We start from the raw sequence: 23,080 nt of genomic DNA, 5'->3' as shown, positions 1-23,080 counted from the left end.
GCGACTAGTTATGCATATTGCTTTAAAAAAAAAGCGGAAGATATAAGGGGACATTCAAATTTTTGCAGTCGAAATAATAATGCATAGAAAAATAAAGACTGGTCATCAGGAACACCACCAAAAACGTGGGTTAATATTCAATGCTCCGGAAGGGTTAACAGATCCTGGTCAACTGGCGGTATCCATTAGTGTTGCTTCTGGTAAGAAAAAACAAAGCTGTTCCATATTGAGTGTACATTTTGAGAAATGCTACATTTCGACGGATTAGCTTAATCAGAGTATCTGATTTTGATATGAATTTTATATAATATGAAATAGAAGAAAATGAAAACAACATGATATTGATTTTATGCGTCCGAAGCGCTTTTCTGGATTTATCTTCATCAGTAATGCTATATAATATTTGAAATCCGAGTATGTATAAGAACCAAAACAGTTGTCAAGTCAGTTCAGCTTGGCTCAGATAAATGTGAAAAGGAATTCGAGGTCATAGTATATGTAAATGTATAATCTATAAGTTATTCGTAGATTATTTCTTTTGTATAGAAACATTGTAAGATGAACATATGTCTGGCTGACAGAATTCTTCTGATCTCCAACTTAATCATCCCCCATGAATTGACTGGATAATCCGGGCCTATGTCTTCTTCCAGCCAGATGTAAAATCATTACCTTAGTGGAGCGTCTGTTTGGCTGTGCGGGATAAATACATTCCAAGCCACATCCGGACAAATGTTGATGTTAAATTCGATATATCGTAAAGAGTGAGTGTAGCACAAGTTATATTGCACGGTTGTTTTTAGAAAATCTAAAAACCGATCAATTTTGTGACGTCATCTAATGAATTTCATGATATTGTTCAAAGTTTTTACAAAGTGTATATTTATGATCGATTATTTGAAGAAAACAATCTTCGAATACATAAGATGTTCACAAAAAAAATAAAAAAAATAATTGAAATAACAACTAATATGTTGTTATTGTCAAAGTGACAATATGATATCTAAAATTTATTTTTTACAAAATTAAATGATCAAAAAAAGAGAATATAATGCACTGAAGATTTTGATACAAATATGGTCGGATATTAATAATATAACAATTATAGCCTTTGTATGAGGTCAATATATTTCTTTCAGGTCAATATATCCTTGGATCGACCTCATACAAAGCCTATAATTGTATAATAACAATTATATGTTAACTGCGTTTCAAATTGAATACAAATGTAGTATTCATAGCCACAAAGTGACAATATTTTAACTTTCTTTCAGAGATGAACAGACCATTAATAGTTGTGGGAGTGAACAAAAGTAAAATATATTCCGGATACACGTTTTCTACTATTTCACATTTTGAAGAGAACCCTAACCTTGTCAAATCATTTTCATGGAAATCAGAAAAGTTTTGTAGACTTTCTTTAGAAACACCAACGTCTATTCTTCTCAATGCGGAAAAGAGCTTTGAGAGTTTTGGTTACGAGGCAGAAGATCAGTACATGTCATTGACTGAGGAGATGAAAGAATCAAATGTGTATTTTTTTCAACATTTTCTTTGTCAAACAAAGTGTTATCGAAAAAATGGCGAAATGTTAGTGAAACCTACAAATCATTTTGGTCCCGTTCCGTTAAAAACTCTGTTAAGTCATTCATTATCCTACCTCATAAAACACTTTTATTTAGAAGTCATGAACAGATTTTCCCCTTTTAAGGAAAATTACATTCTATGGGTGATCGTTTATCCTGATGAAAGCGAATGGGTTGATGTACGTTTTACATTTAATGAAGCGTGTGTAACTGCGGGTATAAGTGAGGAAAACTTCGTTCTTGTTGGTGAGAGCCTTGCCGTCAAATCTTTTGCTCGCCACATTGAACAACCTAAGACAAATGAAATTCTACCAAACTGTACAGTCATACTGAATTGTGCCTTAACACAAGTAAGTCCGAATAAAGCTCTTCAGATATACCTCCAAGTTCCTACAAATTTAATTGGCATATCTTCAGTTATCGCCGATATAGAACCCATTATGACAAAGCGATTAGGATGTTCTATGTTAATTGTTCTGACTGATATTATTTCTAGATGCGAATTCATCAATGAACTTGAGGTTAAACTAAATAACCGTCCAATGAATCAATGTGATTCTGTCAAAATTAGGGTTCTGATGTTTTTTTTGGGGCATATGAGGAAACATATAACAAACTCCAGGAAAGAGGGATTCCGATTACGGAGTAAATTTCTGTTCATTGACAACACAGTAATCCATGAGGTGTTTCAAAGCGCATTGGAACCATTGATGAATCATTTTGAAAGGGAAGTCAACGTTTTGAATAGAGAAACCATCCTCAAAGTTATTCTTGTTGGGGATTTTTCGAGATATGCAATGACAAAGGTAGTTTTTCAGGAGAGATTTCCGCAATATGAATTCATTGTACCATTAAATTCATATATGTCGGCGACAATAGGAGCAACCACAGCTGGACATGAAATACAATCTGATGAATCAAACCGTATTGTATATGTTCCAAAAATGTCAATTGTTGGGACGTCGCATATTGAACATGAATTTCTGAGTACAACATCGGGTGCGTTTGATAATTCACTCAGCGAGAAAGCTGCTGCCAAAGCAAGAATTGATACTACTGATGTAACTGACAATAATTCAAATTTAGCGTTCTTACCAGATGCAATGGTCCTTCGAAAATTGCTATAAAACTGCAGGATCTGCTAAATCTGAAGAATTTTTGCTACAGATCCTTCACGAGGTTTATGATGTATGCAGAACTCAAGCTCAGCCTCAAATTAACACAATCATACAGTCATTTCATCCCACCGTCGGGATAGATGATATTGAAACGTCATTATCGTCGGATGTTGTCAAACCGTTGATAGAGTATAGAAGAAAGAATGCTTTGAAATATCTGCCAGGATTAATAAAATCATTCGCAGAAACATTGCCAAATAAGATCGACATTTCTAATACTCAGTTGTCAGTCTGCACTTCATTTATCGAGAAAAGTATGGAGTGCTGCTGGCTCATGTGTGTTACGGAGCCACCGATGTTTTTGAAATTTGATTGGAACAATAGTGAACAAATAGATTTGTTTCAGTTAGAGATTGAAGGTGGCGACGGAAAGTACGTTGACAGCATGCGATGGCCTACGCTGTATCTTCATGAAAATGGTCCTTTGATGAACAAGGGCGTTGTAAATGCGAAATGACGAAAAAAATATTCAACTTCGCTTACAAAACTTTTTTTATGTTCGATAGTGATGAAGCTTACATGTATATTCAATATTATTATGATAATTATGATTCAAAGCCTGTATAAAATATTATAGTCATTTAATAATACATAGAATAGAATATTCAAAAAAGTCACTGATGATGTTTTCGCTGCTTTTTCTCTCGGTTAAAATGGATAATATCACAGAGACGGAAAAAGAAATCAGTTATTCCAATAAGGTAGATCACGATCTGTTGATAGTAACTTGTCCTTATTCTAAAACAGTGAGCCATGTTTATATTGAGAGATGAATTATTTAAAATTAATTATATGGGCATTTCTATCAGATATGTGTTTCAAAGTCTTTATGAAACGTTTCAGTAGTTTACAAACTCTTATTAACGATATGAACTTGATAGACTATTATTTGCTTGAATTTATTTGCGAATATTTAGCTATTTTGTATTGATGACGATAAGAATTAAACAATAAATCAAAAAAGTAAGTTGTGTAGAGTGACTAGACCGGAATGAGGAGTAGGAACGGACTTCCAATGAATAATCTGCTTATGTTCAGTCAATTCACTGGTATACCGATTTGATTTTGTTTTTGCAAACTTTTATCACCGAGTGTGTCCCTTTGCCGATTGTAGACTGATTCTAGGCAGCACAAGAACTGTTCCATGCAAAGCATGATAAGTTGAAAGTAATATGATGACGTTTTAGACAAACTTTTTGAATGAAAAATAACTATGGATATCAAAAGTTTTAAGCCTAACAAAAGATAAATAAAATTTGAAAGTTTGAAAAGAAAACTTAAAGATTACAAAAATATCGCACAGATATATTTGCCTTTTCTGCTAGCTTTTCATTGTCTATTAAAATGCATGTAAATTACGGAATTGGCAAAGGCTATATATTTTCTCCCTGTGTTGAAGACCCATTTGTGGCCTTGTGCTGTTTTCTGGTCTTTGATCGGGTTGTTGTCTCTTTGACACATTCCCTATTTCCATTCTTAATTTTATAGAACATTTGTTTATATCATGCAAATAGTTTTATAAGACTTATGTTATATATAGATATAAGAAGATGTGGTATGAGTGCCAATGAGACAACTCTCCATCCAAGTCAAAATTTATAAAAGTAAACCATTATAGGTCAAAGTACGGTCTTCAACACGGAGCCTTGGCTCACACCGAACAGCAAGCTATAAAGGGCCCCAAAAATTACTAGTGTAAAACCATTCAAACGGGAAAACCAACGTTCTAATCTGTATATATACTTAGATATATGTTGGACTCAAATCGACGTCTGGTCTTATTGACGTCGAACCCTCAAATCGACGAACAATATGACCCAGTATTCTCAAATCAATGTCAAATATTTTAAACCTCTAATCAACGTCCAATAGGAATGCATGTTTTCTCTGTAATGATCGTTTGTATTATTTCTTATCATGCTGCCTAAATAGACGTATTAGTGTTTTATATATATATATATATCTTTTTTTATAAACAAGTCTAAATTGAAAACAACATTCAAACCTATGATTGCGTTGGATAAAAACCGCAATGTTTATACGTGTGCATGCAAAACAAATTTCTTGGTAGAGGGGTCTAGATACAGCACAAACAACATTTTCCAAAAGACCAAAAAAGTGAAAAGTATATTTTAACAAAACGCATTTGACTAGCAGGTCGAACAACGGATGTTCTTAAACCCTGCTGACTGCCATTGGTGATTGCCAAATAAACGGATCTCCAAATGTAACAATTGGATTTTAACTTTTAATGTAATACCAAACAGAAAACAATCTTTTTTTATATATATTACAAATGATAATGATTTAATTTACTTATGAAAATGAGCCATATAGGAAACAACACCCTGTCATAAAGTATCAACTAAAACAAAATTAAAGAATGTGTACCTGTAAATGACAACAATGCCGCAATGCTCGACAGTAGAAATTAATATTTGTGTGAAAGAAGTTGATCCACTCGATTCACTTTGTTCCTTTCATATTCATTTTGATAAAAGGAGGTGTGGGTTTAATGGCATTGCGACAGCAACCCAATAACAAAGATAACCAACAGATATCTACGGAGGACAACATACTATGTCAACCAATAGACAGCTGTTCATACAATATGTCAAGGTATGAATAAAGAAGCAAGGGAATTTTCAAGGGAGGGGATTTACATCGACTCGCAACAAACAAAACCTCAACTTTAATAGTCACAATTCAAACAGAGCGTCAACTTTAATAGTGCTTATGTGTTTTCAACGGGGGTGGGGGGGGGGGGGTCGTTGAACCCTCCTGGATACAGGCCTGAGAAGTAGGGCCAGTTTACCGAAATTTTCCAACTGACGAAAATTATTCAGATATGACAAACGACAACTACTGAAGATGTCCCTCACATGGGAAATTGAACAAATTTAGTTCACAAAAATAATTGAAATCACCAGAATAAATAACAACACCATGTAGAGTTATTATCATTGCAAAGGATAAGATAAACTACAAGTAGGTCAATTGATATTGATATAATTACCTGTTTACCTCGATGATGAAATTATGACATCAACATTTTTTTTTAAACTTTTTTTTTTATTGTTGCAAATATTTATTTTTTTTAAGTCGCGTGGTCTAGTCATGAACTGGACGTCGATTTATGAACGGAAAAAGACTGATTTCATACGCATTAGTCGGTCATCGAATCTTACTATATTATAACATTGGATTGGGCGTCGATTGATAACCATATGTCGAATTGTTTTAAACAAATATTTTTGACAGCATGTTTTTTTTATCTTGATTTTCGAAATGAACTTAAGAATGTTTTAAAACTTCACCTTACTAATGATGTTATCAAATAAATTGACATTGGTTGGACGCGGACCGTAAAGAAGATAGGAATATCAACTGAATTAAAATAAACAGTTGTTTGAAGATGATCGCTTGCTAATTCTAGATGCAGAATAATTGGAGACTATATGAGTATACTGTTTCAATATGTTTATTCGTACACCTATATTTAACTGCAAAGATCGGCAGCAAATTGCAAGATGATTACATGTAGATTCGTGAAAATGTTTACCTATAAACCGCCTATGAACTGTTGATTGTGAGCTAGAAGCTTAAACATAAGATTTAACGTTTTGGTGTGGTACTTTAAGCTAAGCTGTCGTTGAATATGCTAATAATAGATTTCTCTGGCTGTTAAATTTTCACAAGCTTATCATGAGTTGATTTTATTTTTTTTTTACTCAGAATTAATGAATCCCGTGTCCCAGTATATTAAGTCATTGTATATGTTTCATGAAAGTTTGTGTGAAAGTTCAAGACAGTTCTTGAAATATACGAAACTGATTGAGCAATAATTTATAGTTTTAATTTGGTTGTGAGGGATGTATAAATAGGCAGTCACGTCTGCTCTGAATTGGAGCATTAATCGGGCAACAATGTATAGCTTAACTGACACGTTTTCTGCTTCACATTAAAGACCGTTGCAACAATGCTTTAATGATGGCCTATTGGAAAGCAAATTTTCAGCTCCTATCCAGCATATCTCTTTGAAGTATGGAAGTTGAAATTTGCCGTCCTTCATTGCGGTCGATCAATTTTGAAGAACCTATATTTTTGCACTGAGTATGCCTGACATGTCACCCGCTGGAAGGTAATCAAACAACAATCAAACAATCGGTGTAAGTAAAACACGAAAAATATTCTGATTCTTTCGAGATAATTTATTCGTGACCAAGCTGCCCGACACAGTTATTTTTCCCTTATAAGTCTAGAGGTGTGAGTAAAAAGTACAATTTGTGGTAAAATCGTCGTATTGAAAACCTGCTTTGTCATAAAGACTCTTGCTCGAAATTATTTCTTCTCCTTTGAAAACTCCGTGTTTGTGTTTAATGATGAGTATAAAATAAATAAACTCAAATTAATAGGGTCGAAAATAATTGTTTGTTTAATATATCTTTAGTTTTCTATGTTGTGTTTTGTGTACTGTTGTTTGTCTTTTCTTGTTTGTCTTTTTTTGGCCATGGTATTGTCAGTTTGTTTTCGACATATGACTTTTATGATCCCTTTTGGCACCCCAAGTGTTTTAATTAACGATATCAAATTCCATACAATTTCAAAAAAAAAATTCAAAAAACCATTTTGAGATTACCCACTTTTTTGTTTGGTAATTTAATCTCTGTCGTTTTACAATGATGTTATCTCTATATAACAATTTCAAGGATACAATGTATATTATCTTTCTTTTTTTTCTGAATAAACCGCATATATATGAGACAATAAAATTATAGAGCGATATATTGATTTAAAACAAGAAAGATGATATATATTCAATTTTTTATATCATAGACAAATCCCGTTACAAACTACAATTGATACAAGTATCAAGATATCTGCTTAATTAATCAGGTATAATCTACCTACATTTTATCAAATGGTGTTTGTCATATGTTTGTCATTGACCTATCAACTGATAATGTATTTAATTCACTGAAGAAACAGTTCACATGATGATTTTAAACACAAGATGTAAAGTGTTTATAAGCAGATAATACGGCTTTAGTAAAGGCACGTTTTTTTGTTGACCAATCAGGTTTGCGGTTTAACTATTGTTTAATAATATTTCATCTAACATACAAAACTATTAAGACTTACAATTGTGAACGTAATATTTTCGGTTTCTTATTTTTAGAAAGCAAAATGCTCTCGACCTATGAAATTTTAAGTGATTTTTTTGAAGATTGAATGTAAATCGTGTTCTTTGTAAGGGATTATCCTATTTTTCAGGTCCTCTTACAATTAAAAACACATAATTTCTATAAATGAGTTAGAATAGCCCCGAACAAAAGTTTCGCAAAACTTCTTATATAAATAGATTAATATCATCAAATTAGTTAAGGGTGGCCTTGGTGGACGAGATACCTTATTAGTTCATTTACAGTGTCACCAGCTTGTTGTAAAGATTTCCAACCCTGAACATTCGACTCCGATTGTAATTGACTAGGATAAATTGCCAGCGTTCCTGCCAAAGATCGTTGGTTCTCTCCAGTCCCCTTAAGCTTCCCAAATAAAATCTGAGCGCCAATATATAGAGGCAAGTGTGCTGAGCATTAAACACCCATAATCAATCAAGCAATCAAACAAATCAGTTAATGAAATATTTCATTAAGGAACGGTAATACACATTAAGTCTAGTCACTTAGTGATTTTTCTTTATTGGTTTTAATGAATGGTCTTTTATGTACCATTTATTATTCCATCGAACGAGTTTCAAAAAGTGGGAAAGGTTGAAATTTCAACGTTTACACATTCAGTATATCGGTGGTCAAGTATTTCGATCGGATCATGAAAGGTCTGGTATATGATCGTGAATGCAATTAAATATCATTTAACTTTAAAATCTGGGAGAGAAAAAAACATTCCATTATCAAAAGGCGGAAAAATAAAAAAAAAGAAACTTTTCTGTCAAAATAATTGACAATCCTGAATAATGTTGTGCTTTTAGGTAAAATAAATATACTACAGCGTATCGTTTTGAGTAAATAATGGTCACATTCTATATGGCAAAACGTTTCATAATCTTGGGTCCTCAATGCTCTTCAACTTCGTACTTTTTTTTTTGGCCTTTTTTTAAAACAATTTTTATTTGAGCGTCACTGGTGAGTCTTTTGTAGACAAATGTGCGTCTGGCGTACACAATTTTTATCCTGTTATCTATGAATAATTTATCTATTATATAATAATTTAAATTGAATCCTTAACGTGTCATATAGTACAGTAAAATTGTCATATAATTACATACATGATTTGCATGCTTTCAAGAATTTGGAAAAATCAAAAAAGCAGCATTCATGACCCTATTCACGATCGTCAAAAAGCGGAGCCCGATTTTTCACGATTACCAACAGCGTCACCCATTTTTTCGCAAGCAGAAAGATAAAAAGGTATATAATTATTCAATGTTCATGATTTTCTGATAAAGCTATTACAAGGTAATTGGAAGAGCAATTTAAAACAGTAATATATATGGTATAGGACGAAATTATAATAAACAATTATTAATCTAGTCATTTATATAAGAAAATGTTTATGTTATCTTATAATTTTTATGTCATAAAAATGATGATAAGCAATCTGCCTTTTGTAGTTTTGTGAAAACAGTGAAATTTTCTCAGATACTAACCATAACGATGAACCATTTCGACATAGATTTCGTTTTCTAAATAATCAGCCTTAATTAAATTTCTTAAATATCTGTATAAACAACTTTATAAAGTCCTTAACATCATTCTTTCTATAGTAAAAGATTGCCTTTAGAAATATTCTGATGAGGTATATTCAATATGCGGTGTCAATCAGATTGATATTCATATGATACAGAACTCATACAGAACCTTCATAAAGACAAAAAAAGAAACAGGATCATGCAAAATTCTTAAACTTCACTTCAGATATATTGATGATGTCCTGTCATTCAATAACCCTAATTTCAATGAGTGCTTTCATGTCATATATCCATGGGAACTTGCGAATAAGGAGACTGCCAACAATAAAATTCCTGCTTCATAATTTGATCTTTTCCTCGATATTGACACAGCTGGTCAACTTAAAACTAAAATCTATGACAAACCTTTTGATTTCAACTTTTCAATTGTCAACTTCCCATTTCATGGCAGTTACATACCCTCTGCTCCATCGTATGGCGTTCACATATATCGGTTAATACGTTCCACTCGTGCATGTTCACACTATACGGACTTCATTAACAGGGGTATGTGCTCCTTACACAACAACTGCTCCAACAGAGTTATGATGGAGAACGACTTAAATCGAAATTGCATAAAGTTTACTTTCACCATTCCAAATTGGTTGATCCATGCGATGTGTTGGTGCCTCAACTCATTAACGAAATGTATTCGCGATCTAAGATATTTGGATACAAATATAGCCATCTAATCTGTGTTTTGTCCGATTATCACATTTTGGCGAAGTGTGGATTTACAGCCAGTTTCGCTCCTTTTAAAGTTTTTACAATTTCCTCAGTTTTTGTTTATTCCCTTGATTTGAACATCGGTAAACTATTGCCCCTTTAATATTTGATAACACAACCAACGGATTTTATTGCATTTATTATTATTATTATTCACGATCCGATCGCAATAGTTGACCACCGCAACTTATTCCCCTTTGCTATTTTTTTCTAAATAAACTGATTTTCGTAAGTGCTTGTTTTAGTCATATCTTAATAAATTTGTCTTTTATAAATTTGCTGGCAAATCTTGCACTTATACTTTATGGTTAGTACACTTACAGGTATTCGGTGCCGTCTATTCCTGTAGACCGATTGTTAACCTATACATGTGTTTATTTGATTCTTTTGTCTTCATGTTTCTTTATGGCTGGTTCATCAGCGTGAAGCCACATCTCGTTTCATTCATATCAATTATATTCATTATTTTTAATTTGAGGCCATCTCAAATATTACACGTATATATGGACAATCAATGCAAAAATGTACAAAAACGAAAAATTGACGATATTAAAAGTGTGCACAATTATTGGGAGCGGATTATCACTATAACTATTTTCCTCATACGCCATTTCTTCTTTTAGATTTTGCTCAATTCATTAAATTTTTTTCATAAATTTGATTATGTATAGTTTAAAAGAGAGGCGAAACATACCAAATAGATATTCAAACTCATAAGTCAAAAACAAACTGACAATGCCATTGCAAAACAAAAAACAAACAAAAAACGACAAAAAGACATATTTAGTATACAAAACACAACATAGAAAACTAAAGATTTAGCAAACTCGGAGTGATCGCATGTGCTCCGGAATGGTAAACAGATTCTGCTCCACTGTCTTAAGTATATTAACTTGCTCTCGCGTACAAAGCCGAAATCCGTGCAATTTAATGGGGGGGGGGGGGGGGGGGGGATGGTTCCAATCCCGTCAAAGTACCGTTGATTTATTGCTTACGGCTACTTAACTTAACTTTAATTTCAGAAACAGAAGATGAGTTCATTTTTACATTTCACTTTACCTTTAACTATTGTATTTTCATTTCTTTACGCATAAGTAGAGATGATGCAAATTGTAAATAGTTTTGTTTGGGATCAGTAAAACATTGTTTCATTCAACTAACGATTTTACACTTGCCTCAACCATTTTACGCTTGCTTAAATAAAACAAATCAGATATGAATTCTAGAGATAATTTACCATTGTATGACTGTTTACAGATATACTAATTTTTACGGATAAAATCGTTTAAAAAATATTTTATCGAACTTTTACAATAAAGTTAAAACTTTTTTGTACTTTTCCGTATGGAGTGGCTCATGTATATGTTTACGATCATTTGAATTAACTTGGATTATTTTAATTTGTACGGCAGTCCGATTCACGTTCTTGCAAATATTAAGAGTACTAGTAATACAGACTAAATTCGAAAAATGTATTTTTGCTCAATATCATTCAATGTAATTGTTTTTCTTCTTTGATGTATTTGATCAAGCTTCGTTCATATAATGAGTAATAACATGTCCCTGTGACATATACAGGCAGTAGATAAAGCTAGTATGTAAATTGATTGAGACTTTTTCGGTAAGAATATGTTTACTTAGCAACATCATAACTTAATTTTGCATACAATGCCTATATAGCCCGCTGTTCCTCTGTTCTGTGTTATATTTAGAAAACAATGATGATACTACATGATTGATAACTTTAATTGCATGGTTTATTGTTATTTGTGTTTATTATCATTATTTGTCAAAACGCTTTCTCGTGAAATTATAGTAAATACATGTTTTAATAATCCACCAAACATTGAATAGTTCTGTTTGAAAGTGAAACGTTTTTCCTTGTATAATACAATGAATATAGCATGTGCAGAGGTCAGTATAACAGTTATACGTCTACTGAGTTTCAAATTGGATACACATGTTTTATGTATAGCCACAAAGTAACAATATATTAACTTTCTTTCAAAGAACCAAAACAGTTGTAAAGTCAGTTCAGCTTAGCTTTGATAACATAATATATGTACATGTATAATCGTTCATACGAATACCCTTACTAATAGAAAGAGTCGACTAGTGTTCATATGGTTTACAGAATCATATTGACTGTGATTGACATGAAATATATGACACAGAAAGCATATCACTTGACTGACTGAAGTGTAGCATTCTGGAAACCTGTACAAAAATACTTGCCCGAAGTACACTCATTTTAGATACCAGGATTCAAATTTTACAGGCAACAGTAGGTAATAAAATCTCATAAAACCGTTAAAAAACATATCAAGGTAAACACAAAAACCCAAAAACTGAGGGATCCCATGAACTCCGAAAAGACCGTAACCGGTTGCGTCAACCAGGTAAGGGTCTCCATCCTTAAGAAGAGAAAGTGTCAGTTTGGTTGTGCGGGATGTAAGCATATGCGCTACATTTACTCGGAACGCAAACGTCAACCAAATGCAATTTATAGCACAGCTGACAAGCTCTCGGCTTCATGTTAAAAAATTTTGTAACAGGGTTTCGATGATGGCCTGTTGCAAGACAAATTTTCTGCTCCTTTCCAAGATATTATTTTTGAACAGTGGTGTTCGAACTCTTTTGTTATCCATTTCGGCTGTTCATCTTTGCAGACCACATCTGGCTTTTTTGAATATGCATGAAGTGTTTGCCACTGGAATTTAATCAAATAACAATCAATCCTTCCATTGGTGAATGCAATATTCTAGATAAACTTATGTGAATGTGCAGCTTGACAGCAGTTATTTTACCTTGTAACGATCCTGAAAAAGGTCTGAATAAAAAGTACAATTTAGCCATATAGAAAACATGATCTACCATAAAGAAAAAAAATCGCCGTTTCAGCATCAATGGGTTATTTCTATTGTTTGAACTCCTAGATAAAAATAGCATCACACCGTTGATTAAGATATTGTTTTTCACATTGTTAGACGATCATAATATATTAATATTCACTTTTAAAAACATTTCTAGAATGCATTAAACTCCTAGACGGTGAATTGAGATGACTTATCACAAGGAGATGGAGTTAACATTGACGGTACGATATGACTCAAAATTTTAAAAAGGACAGAATCGAATCATTGTTATTGTCGTATCTTATTTAAACAAATACTAGGATATGAAAATGTTCTTGTCTCTGTTGATTGCTTAATTCCTGTGATATAAAGTAAAACGTTCTTATACATATGTAGTCTTTGGAAGTTCTGTGTTAACTCTCCTTTACTATGACTGCAAACTTAACACTAATAGAGGCCAAAATAATTATTTCATTCCCCATATTTTGTCAATCAAATCATTTCAATCGACTATTAGAAACGACAATCTAACAAAAAAGGCAGAGGATACAACAGGAACATTTAAATCTCGTTAGTCGAAGGAAAACTGGCAACGCAATGGCAAAAACAAAAAACTACGGAAAAAAGAACATACCCGTGGTCATCTGTAACACAAATAATTACTAATGGTCAACCGACTCTTCAATTCGTCGGTAAAACTTTCGAATGGATGCTTTCATGCACTTGGCCCCCTTCGTTCAACATGTTTATTTGCTGTCTGGTTAAGCGACAACCCTCTATCAAAGAAATCATAATAGGAAACACCAGCTCTGTAATATTGTTTCTAAGGGTAGAATAGCAATATTCATTTTCCGCAAACTAGGTTACCCTTTCTCAGCTTGCCCAGTTTAGTCTATAAATACAAATAAAGGATAATCTACTGGACACATCTGTGCACATTGAGATATGATTTTATAGAAGCTATTAATCTTTTTTATTCATTTGATAGCAAAGAGCCGCACAAATTTGGTCAACAATTTATAAACTAGTTAAAAGAATGCGATGATTGTCAAAATGCATATTCGAAAATATGTTCGAATATATTATGAAAGTATTTCAATCGACTTGGTGCGTAGTTTCAGTGTATTTGTTTGGCATATATTTCAAAAGTCTAATACATAATTCATAAATCTAATCTACAGGTAAAAAAGTGTTCTTAACCTCCCAAAGGTTTCAATTTACGGTATTCTATTCAATAAACTTCAATAGAAATTTTCAAAAACATTTTGAAATTACTCAGTTTATTGTCTCGTGTCGACAGTCGATAAAGCGAGACTTAGGCGTCCTGTTTCCGGTGGCGGTGTCAGCGCCGGTATCGGCTTCAACAATGTATTAGTTTGTGATAAGGTCAGTGAATGGGAACCGACAAGTGGTAGGTCAATGCTATTTGATATACAGTTGTACTCGCAGTGGCCCATCGCATTTCAATTTGTCCCCATCCCCTCAGTCCTAACTTTTTGACTTCGTAACTTTTTCTTTCTTTACATGTTAAAGTTTGTGATAAATTTAGTTTATTGGGAACCGTTAGTTATTTGTCAATGATAAAAGGTGTGTCGTTGTAAAAGCATTGGCACTTTCTCATCTCCATGGAGATTATTCTGTTCCTGTCCCCTCAGTCATGGTTTATTGACTTTGAAAATTTTGTTTATTTACATGTTTTAGTTTGTGATTAGACTAGTTTAATATGAGTTACTAATGGTGAGTCAATGATTGGTATCAGCATTAGCAAGTCTCTATATCATGGAGATTATATAGCCCTAACCCCTTTGTCATGGTTCACTGACTTGGAAATTTTTACACAGTTTACAAGTTCAAGTTTGTGTTTATCTTAGTTTAGATGAAACCACTGATGATAAGACAATGGTATTTGGTATTCAGTTTCATAAGAACTGGCATTTCTCGTTTCCATGGAGGTTATTTGGCCCGTCACCTTCAGTTATGGTTCATTGACTTTGCAGATTATTTGCATAGTATACATGTTTAAATATTGCAATTCTATTTTTAACATTTACATTATACCATCAATATTACAAAACGCGAGACATTAATCTGTGTGAAACGTTTATTCATATGGTAATCTCCGTGACGGGTATTGAGTCGTCCCCTTGTAGTCAGTATGTAAAGGGAGAACACCAACTTTAAAAAAATAGCTTGTTGTCGATAAGTCTATTCCTTGCTATTTCGTTATTATGTTTTGGTAACTTGTACCTATTTTCGCTATTTTAGCAATCATGGATGGTATAAAAGACCATCATAGTTGTGATAGTCCCTTATAAGGTATGGAATATAGATTCTCAAACATGAATATACATTTCCTACGTAATAAGGCTATTCTAGTTCATGGTTTATTCGATATTTCATGTGACTTTCTTGGTAGAACGATAGACGTATTTATTTTCCGGAATCTATACTGATCTTTCGGGTATCCATCTAAGGAAAGTTTATATGATTAAAAATAAATGAGGAATGTAATGGACAAATCTTTGAAAGTTATAAGATGAATCGAGAATAAAACAATGAAAATACGGGTGAAAATAATGCTTAAAGAATCTCTTAGAATTTTATATTCATTTTAAGGAAAATGCAGCAAAGGTTCAGTAATAAAAGATTTACAAACTAGTTTAAAGTATGTGATGATGGTTATAATGCATACAATTTTGAATATATTTTGAATGTACCTCAATAGACTGTGTGTGTAGTTTCTGTGTTTTTGTATGGAGGAAACGAAAATTCTAAACAGGGTATTATTTGTTATATATCCCCGTGTGTTGTAGTTGTTGTCTTCATAGTTCTAAAATACGATATTTACGCTACATGTAAAAATGTGTTCTAAACAATCCATGGGTTTCAATTAACGATATTCTATTCAATAAAATTTTAATAGATTTTTTTCAAAAACATTTGAAGATCACCCACTTCATTTTTTTGGTAATTAAATATCTGCCTGTTTACAATTTTGTCACGTGTATTTTGTAGTTACCTTCAGTCAGTGTGTAAAGGGAGCACACATTCTATAAAAAATAGTTTGTTGTCGGTAAGTCTATTTTTACTAGTTTGTTCTAATTATGTTTTAGTTAATTGTACTTAGTTTTACATTATTTTGACAATCAAGGTGACTGTTATCATAGACAAAGGTAAAAATATAAAGTAGATTGTAAAATGGATCAAAATAGTTTTGTATCACTGGAATTAAAATGGTGGCCTTATTGTTTTGATTTTTTTTTTCTTCTAAAGAATCACAAATAGAGTTTCAAATGTCTATCAACATGATTCCTTTCTATTCAAATTTTCTTATTTTCACTCTGCATTACAATTATTAAGGATAGAACATTGTATGACGTGAACTGCGTCGGATAGAAGATGGCCTTATGCAAGTGCATGTATAAGACTTTGATTGATTTTGGAACATTCAAATAAGAAATAGAAGATGAATGTTGGCCTGTTTTGTAGGGTTTTTGATATCAACTCAATTTTCAAACAGTTTCAGACTTTGTATAGAGATTTTTCAACCACAAATAAGTTAACAGATGTATTGATATTTATTTGCATAAGGTCGAGTTCTATCCAATTATGAGGCCATATGTTGACTTAAAACAAGAACGATGTTTCTGTAATTCTTTCATCTCATTTAAAGAATATGTCTATAAAATACTCAACCAATGTATGCATAGAGAGTTTCATTTATCTTTTACACCAAGATGTCGTTAAATGAAATTGGATACCCTACAAGTATCATGCTTTCCAATAACATATGGTCAATTCGCTGAAAAAAATTAATGAAACCATAATTCTGGATTGACATTAATATCTTAGTGTAAATTAGATACACATCATCGGGCTAACGCTCTCATATGTGTATCTAATGAATAATCTTAAACTGTGTTTCTTCGATATGTTTTTCATTATTTCCATTATGTCCAATTAACTTGAATGTTTAATAACATAAATGGTACCAATCTGTCTGCACCAGATGCGCATACGACAATCAATGTCTCTTCAATGATGCTCGAGGCCAAAATATTTGAAAATCCAAAGCTTATTAAAAAGATGAAGAGCTATAAACCAAAAGGAAAAAAAAGTATAGCCAAAGCCGGAATTTACCACATATTAAACAGTTCTAATTGGAAGAGAAATATCATTGTTTACAACTGCCTGATCCAATCAACGATATGCTTTTCAAACCATCTTACGACCTATACTATTAGCCTACTTTCCAAATAAACTCATTACAAATACCAGGTATAATTTTGAACGCCAGACAAGATTTTTGTCTACATAAGACTCATTAGTGACTCTCGAATCAAATGAAAAGGTCAAATATAGTTAGATGTTTAAAAGCCTTGACGCGTCAACATTGCCGATAGGTTTTACTAAATACAGCTGAGGTAATCTTAGGAAGAAATTACTTAGTATTTCGACCACTTCAAAGCTTTGAAAACAGTAAATTTATAAATATGACCATATCAATGATATTTTACAAAAAAACAGAAGTCCTGACACCTGGGCTGAACCACAAACACTCTCACGTCAATGATTCTGTGCTTTGTATATTCAGGAAAAAGTCAAACTTTCCAGACTGATTTGATTTAAAAGATGAAAACAAACAAACAAACAAATTGGATGTAAATAACTATCCGTTCTGTTTTTCCTGAAAATCCTCATGTTGCGATATCTCTTTTTTTTTATTTGTGTACATAATCTTATTCGTAAATAAATATTGTGTAATATTTACCTTTCTCCTGGTATCAATTGTTATCTTTTTGATAAAAGCCAAATCAATTTGAAAAAAAGATGCTTTTAAACCAGTACTGTGAGTATTTAAAAGTAAAGAAAATAGATTCTATTAAACCCACGTGCTGCGTATAGATATTGAAAAGACAGTTAGTATGTAATCACCTCATTGGTAATTTAATTCTAAAGTATGTAACTTTGTCAAACCTTCGTGAAAAGTTTGGAAAAATATGCATAATTAAAATAGATGCTTCAACAGACAGTGTCCAGTAAAAAGTTTAAAATATGTGTCTTTTTATGTTTATATTTTTCGTATTTTACTGACAAATGTACCTAGTTTTTGTTTGCAGTTATCAATAACATGTAGATACAGCATATGGTTAAAGTTTTTCTGACACCAATAACTTATAAATGTAGAAATACCGATCCTGTATCTTCGCCTAACTTTAAAGGATCTGATTACCTCCTTTCTTCTTTCTGTTTTCAAGGCCTTTGCGATCCCCTGGTTTGTTGTTAAGGTACAAACCTCCAACAATTTGTTAGCAGGAATTTCATTGGGGATGTCATAATTACCAGACAAGAAAGTATAACAAATTGTGTTCAGATCATTGTAAGCAAAGCATGGACACAGGATCGGATTTTCAAGCAGATTGCAATAACATTGTCATACTTTCAATGGATGTTATGAACTTCAACAAAAGTTTCTTCGTGGTTAAAAAAAATACCATCTGCAGAAATCATGCTGATTTTGTTGGGATTTTTTCGTATTCAACTGATAAATGGACTTAGTTTTTGGCAGTCATCTACACTTTAACACTTACAGCGACAATCGCTTTTTGGATTTTTGTTATATAAAATCGTTCAATAACCAAAATCACTGCCTTAAAATATATTTTCAAGTATCAAATAAATGAGTTTATAGATGTCAACATGTGTCAACAGTCAGTTATTCTAAAATAAATAAAACCTTGCAGGTAGTCATTTTTTACCACTCAATAACTTGAAAAGTAAAACTAATCATTTTTATTGAAAAATAAGAATGGCTTATGAGTTTATCAACAGTGTATGCCATAAAAAAGAATGACTATTTATAATACAAATTCTACAAATACAACATGTAAAAATGTCACCAAAAAAAACAAATCTTAAAAAGCTTCCAAAAATCTACACAAGCAATATCAGGATGAAGTAATCATTGATATTGTCAATAACTAACAACAATGCCCGCTTTAAGATTAAAGATAAGTTTTATTGACTCCTGTCACGTGCGCCTCTTAAAAAATAGTTTTTCTGTCCGTACTAAACACTCCACTTCTCGTAACTCAGACAATGTTTTCCAAAATATTTCACACATAGTATAATTTATCATACTCTCAGGAACGGATAAACTACTGTCAATTAAATTTTATAGGAGTTTTTGGACCATTTACGGCGAAGAAGTCTTGTAATATTAATATTAATTATTATTTTCATATTGCCATATGACCCTTAAAGTACACAAAAAAACAGATTGACCAGTGATTTTAGTCTTGCACAAATGTATGATTGTATCAATTTCAATGTCATTTCGGTCTCTGGTAGAGAGTTGTCTCATTTGCAATCATACTACATCTTCTTATTGTTATGTTGACCCTGAGTACATTGGATTGATCTTAGCATCCACCAGGAATACTTTTAAAATTACAGCATTTGATAGCATTTGAATTTCTGAGAACGAGGTAGATGGAGAGAAAAAATATAAACCCAATATTTATAGTGTTCAGTTATATGTATACAATGTAAAAAGGAGGTCGGCAATTTTTATAATTGAAAAACAACATTGAGATTTAATCAAGTAGCAAATACAAGTGCATTGAATTATTTTTGGACACATTATTAATATCAATTGACACAAAGGCCATCGTTTCCCTCAGAGATATCAAGCTCTCCGATTTCATATCAACGTGACATCAACATATTACAATAATTGTCTTCAACTTGTTTATGATAAAAGGAATATCATTCATATTTAATTTAGAAAATTTTAATTATTTTAATTTTCTTTCAGGAATGACTGAAATAGGAACAGTTGTAGCAGTGAATATTGGAGAAATATATTCAGGATACGTGATTTCCACTACATCAGGTTTTAAAAATGACCCTATGAATATAATGTGTTACGGCCATTGGAAATCGCAAAATCTTAGAGGATTAAATGAACAAATACCAACATCCATTCTTCTGAATTCAGAAAAAGAATTTATGGGTTTTGGTTTTGAGGCAGAAGATCAGTATCTTTCTTCCTGTGAAAATAAGGAAGACTCAGATCTATATTTTTTTCAACATTTTTTCTGTCAATCAAAGTGGAATAAAGATACAAACGGTGAAATTTTCGTGAAATCTTCGAACCGTGTTGATGCCGTTCCGTTGACACTTATATTAAGTCATTCAGTACCTTACCTGAAATCACACTTTTTAAATCTGTTTGAAAAACTGTGTTCCGGGATATTTCGGGATGATGAAATTTTATGGGTAGTTCTTCAGCCAGATAAAACCGAGTTTGATGTAAGATTTGTGTTGCTTGATGCATTTCTTAATACTGGTATAAGTAAGGAAATGCTCGTATTTGTTCGACAGAGTCATGCAATCCAGACTTACGCTCGGCACATTGAAGAAATAAAGGGCGTGTCGAAAGAAGGGATTATCATACTGAATTGTGATTCAACACAATTATGTCCACATTTTGTTTTTCAAAAGTATCCAAAGGTACCAACAAACATTATTGGTTTGTCCTCAGTTGTCAACGATGTAGATTCCATATTGACATCGCGATTAGGGTGTTCTCTATTCAGTGATATGACTGATAACAATTCAATATGTGACCTTTACGATAACTTTGATTTTTCTTTACGGGAATATAGTTTAAAGCAATTTTGTTCAATCAAAATTTCGTCATCTTGTATTTATAACATAAAGAATCACATCACCCCCTCCTGGAATAAGGGTTTCAAATTAAATCAAGATAAACTTAAAATCGACAAGACTATAATCCATGAAGTATTTCAAAACGCATTGAAACCTTTGGTGGAGTATTTGAGAAGAGAAATCAATATTTTGAATCAAGTAACCATCCAAAAAGTTATTCTTGTTGGGGATTTTTCAAGATACATAATGACAAAAGTAGTTCTTCAAGAGAGCTTTCCTCAATATGAACTCATAGTTCCGTCAAATTCTTACATGGCAGCCACAATAGGAGCAACCATAGCTGGACAGGAAATACGATCTAGAAAATATGAGAGTCGATTTCTATATGTTCCCAAAATGTCAATTGTTGGGACGTCGCGTATTGAGCATGAATTATCAGGTTTGGAAAAATCAATCAGTGAAAATCCTGTCAAACCAAATATAGATATCGCTAATGTTAAAGAAAACATTTCAAATTTATCATGCCTACCAGATCAAATACGACCTGCCAAAATTGCCACAAAGCTAAGTAAGCTCCATGAAATTGAGTATGCTGAAAGCTTGGCAATTTTTGTAAAAAAGGATGTGATGAAGCTACATCCGCAAGATTTTTGTTACAGATCTTTCATGGGGTTTATGATGAATGCAGAACGCAAGCCTATGCTCAAATTAACACAATCACACAGGCATTTCATCCCACTGTTGTGATAGATGATATTAAAACTTCAAAGCCGTCGGATGTTGTCAAACCATTAAAAGAGTATAGAAGAAAGAATGCTTTGCAATATCTGCCAAGATTAATCAAATCAATCGTAGAAACATTGCCAAATAAGATCGACATTTCCGATGCTCAACTGTCGGTGTGCACTTCATTTATCGAGAAAAGTATGGAGTGTTGTTGGCTAATGTCCGTGACAGAGCCGCCGATGTTTTTGAAATTCAACTGGAACAAGAGTGAACAAATAGATTTGGATGAGTTAGAGGTTGAAGGTGCCAACGGAAAATACGTCGATAGCATGCGATGGCCTACGCTGTATCTTTATGAAAATGGTCTCTTGATGAATAAGGGCGTTGTGAATGCGAAATGACAGAAAAAAACGATTTATCTTCGCTTACAAAACTTTCTTTATTATTGATAGAAATGAAGCTCATGTTCAATATTATCAAGATAATTATGATGATAAGTCTGTATAAAATATCATAGTCATCTATTTATACATAAAATAGAATATTTAAAATGTTCACTGATGAATTCATTTTTTTTCGATGCAAGACATCAGTCATTCTTTTATAAAATAGATCACAATCTGTTGATTGTAACTTATCCTTATTCTAACAACAGTGACCCTTGTCGATATTGGAAGATGAAATGTTTTAAATCAATTATTTGAGCAATTTTATCAGTTATGAGTTTCCAAGTTATTAAGAGACGTTTATGATAGTTTACAAACTCAATCATTTGGCCATTTTTATCAGTTATCTGTTTCCAAGTTATTAAGAGACGTTGCAATAATTTACAAACTCTATTAACGATATAAACTTGATAGACTGTTTTGCTCGACATTCATTGGCGAATATTTAGCTATTTTGTATTTATGACAATAAGAATTAAACAATATTAATGGTAAGTTCTGCAGAGTGGGTGGACAAGAACTAAGGACAGGAACAGACTTCCACTGAACAATCTGGTGAAGCTTAGTCAATACCCTGTTTGTGAATTACTGATTTGATTCTGTTTTACAAACTTTTACAACCAGTTGTGTCCCTTTGCCGATTGTAGACTATTTTAGGAAAAACAACAACAGTGTCATTCAAAGCATGATCAGTTGAAAGTGATAGGAAAACGTTTTTACCAATTTTGTTGATGAAAAATAATTATTGATATCAAAGCTTTAAGTCTGACAAAAATTATAATCAGATTTGAAACTTTGAAATTGTTTAAAACATTACTAAAATAAAGCACATCCTTCCGCAAGCTATTCATTGTCACTTTAAATGTCTGTCCCTCCTAAGGGAAACAACTCTTCAAATCAATCGCTACTTACAAAAACTACGGAAGTGGCATAGAATATTTGTATATCTTGCAATTAGTTTGATCATTTCTCAACATATAATGATACTAATTTGACATGAAATAGATGATCGTAACATTATACATGTATATATGCTGGACTCCGATCGGTCTCTACATGCTCTAATGGGCACTAGGGACCGCCTCGGTAGTGTCGTGGTAGCGTGTTTGCCTCGAGTGCGGGAGGTCTGGGGTTCGAA

The 23,080-nt window shown here is 32.5% G+C and overlaps 2 protein-coding genes across 2 annotated transcripts; both read left to right on the top strand.

Annotated features, from left to right (window-relative positions):
• The first annotated feature begins 481 nt into the window (after window positions 1-481).
• Window positions 482-3,586, top strand: LOC127722391 (uncharacterized). Its single transcript, XM_052229265.1, has 3 exons — window positions 482-764; window positions 1,275-2,626; window positions 2,673-3,586. Exons 2-3 carry the CDS (start codon window positions 1,277-1,279, stop codon window positions 3,219-3,221), a joined length of 1,899 nt encoding a protein of 632 aa, XP_052085225.1. The 5' UTR covers window positions 482-764; window positions 1,275-1,276; the 3' UTR covers window positions 3,222-3,586.
• A 12,510-nt stretch (window positions 3,587-16,096) lies between these two features.
• On the top strand, window positions 16,097-22,061 carry LOC127721689 (uncharacterized). Its single transcript, XM_052228491.1, has 2 exons — window positions 16,097-16,169; window positions 19,914-22,061. Exon 2 carries the CDS (start codon window positions 19,916-19,918, stop codon window positions 21,515-21,517), a length of 1,602 nt encoding a protein of 533 aa, XP_052084451.1. The 5' UTR covers window positions 16,097-16,169; window positions 19,914-19,915; the 3' UTR covers window positions 21,518-22,061.
• Window positions 22,062-23,080: the final 1,019 nt, after the last annotated feature.

This window comes from Mytilus californianus, unplaced genomic scaffold, assembly GCF_021869535.1.
Source record: "Mytilus californianus isolate M0D057914Y unplaced genomic scaffold, xbMytCali1.0.p SCAF_12, whole genome shotgun sequence".
NCBI lineage: Eukaryota > Metazoa > Mollusca > Bivalvia > Mytilida > Mytilidae > Mytilus > Mytilus californianus.
The sequence above is the reverse complement of the archived record's forward strand: the minus strand, read 5'-3'. Positions and strand labels throughout refer to the sequence as shown.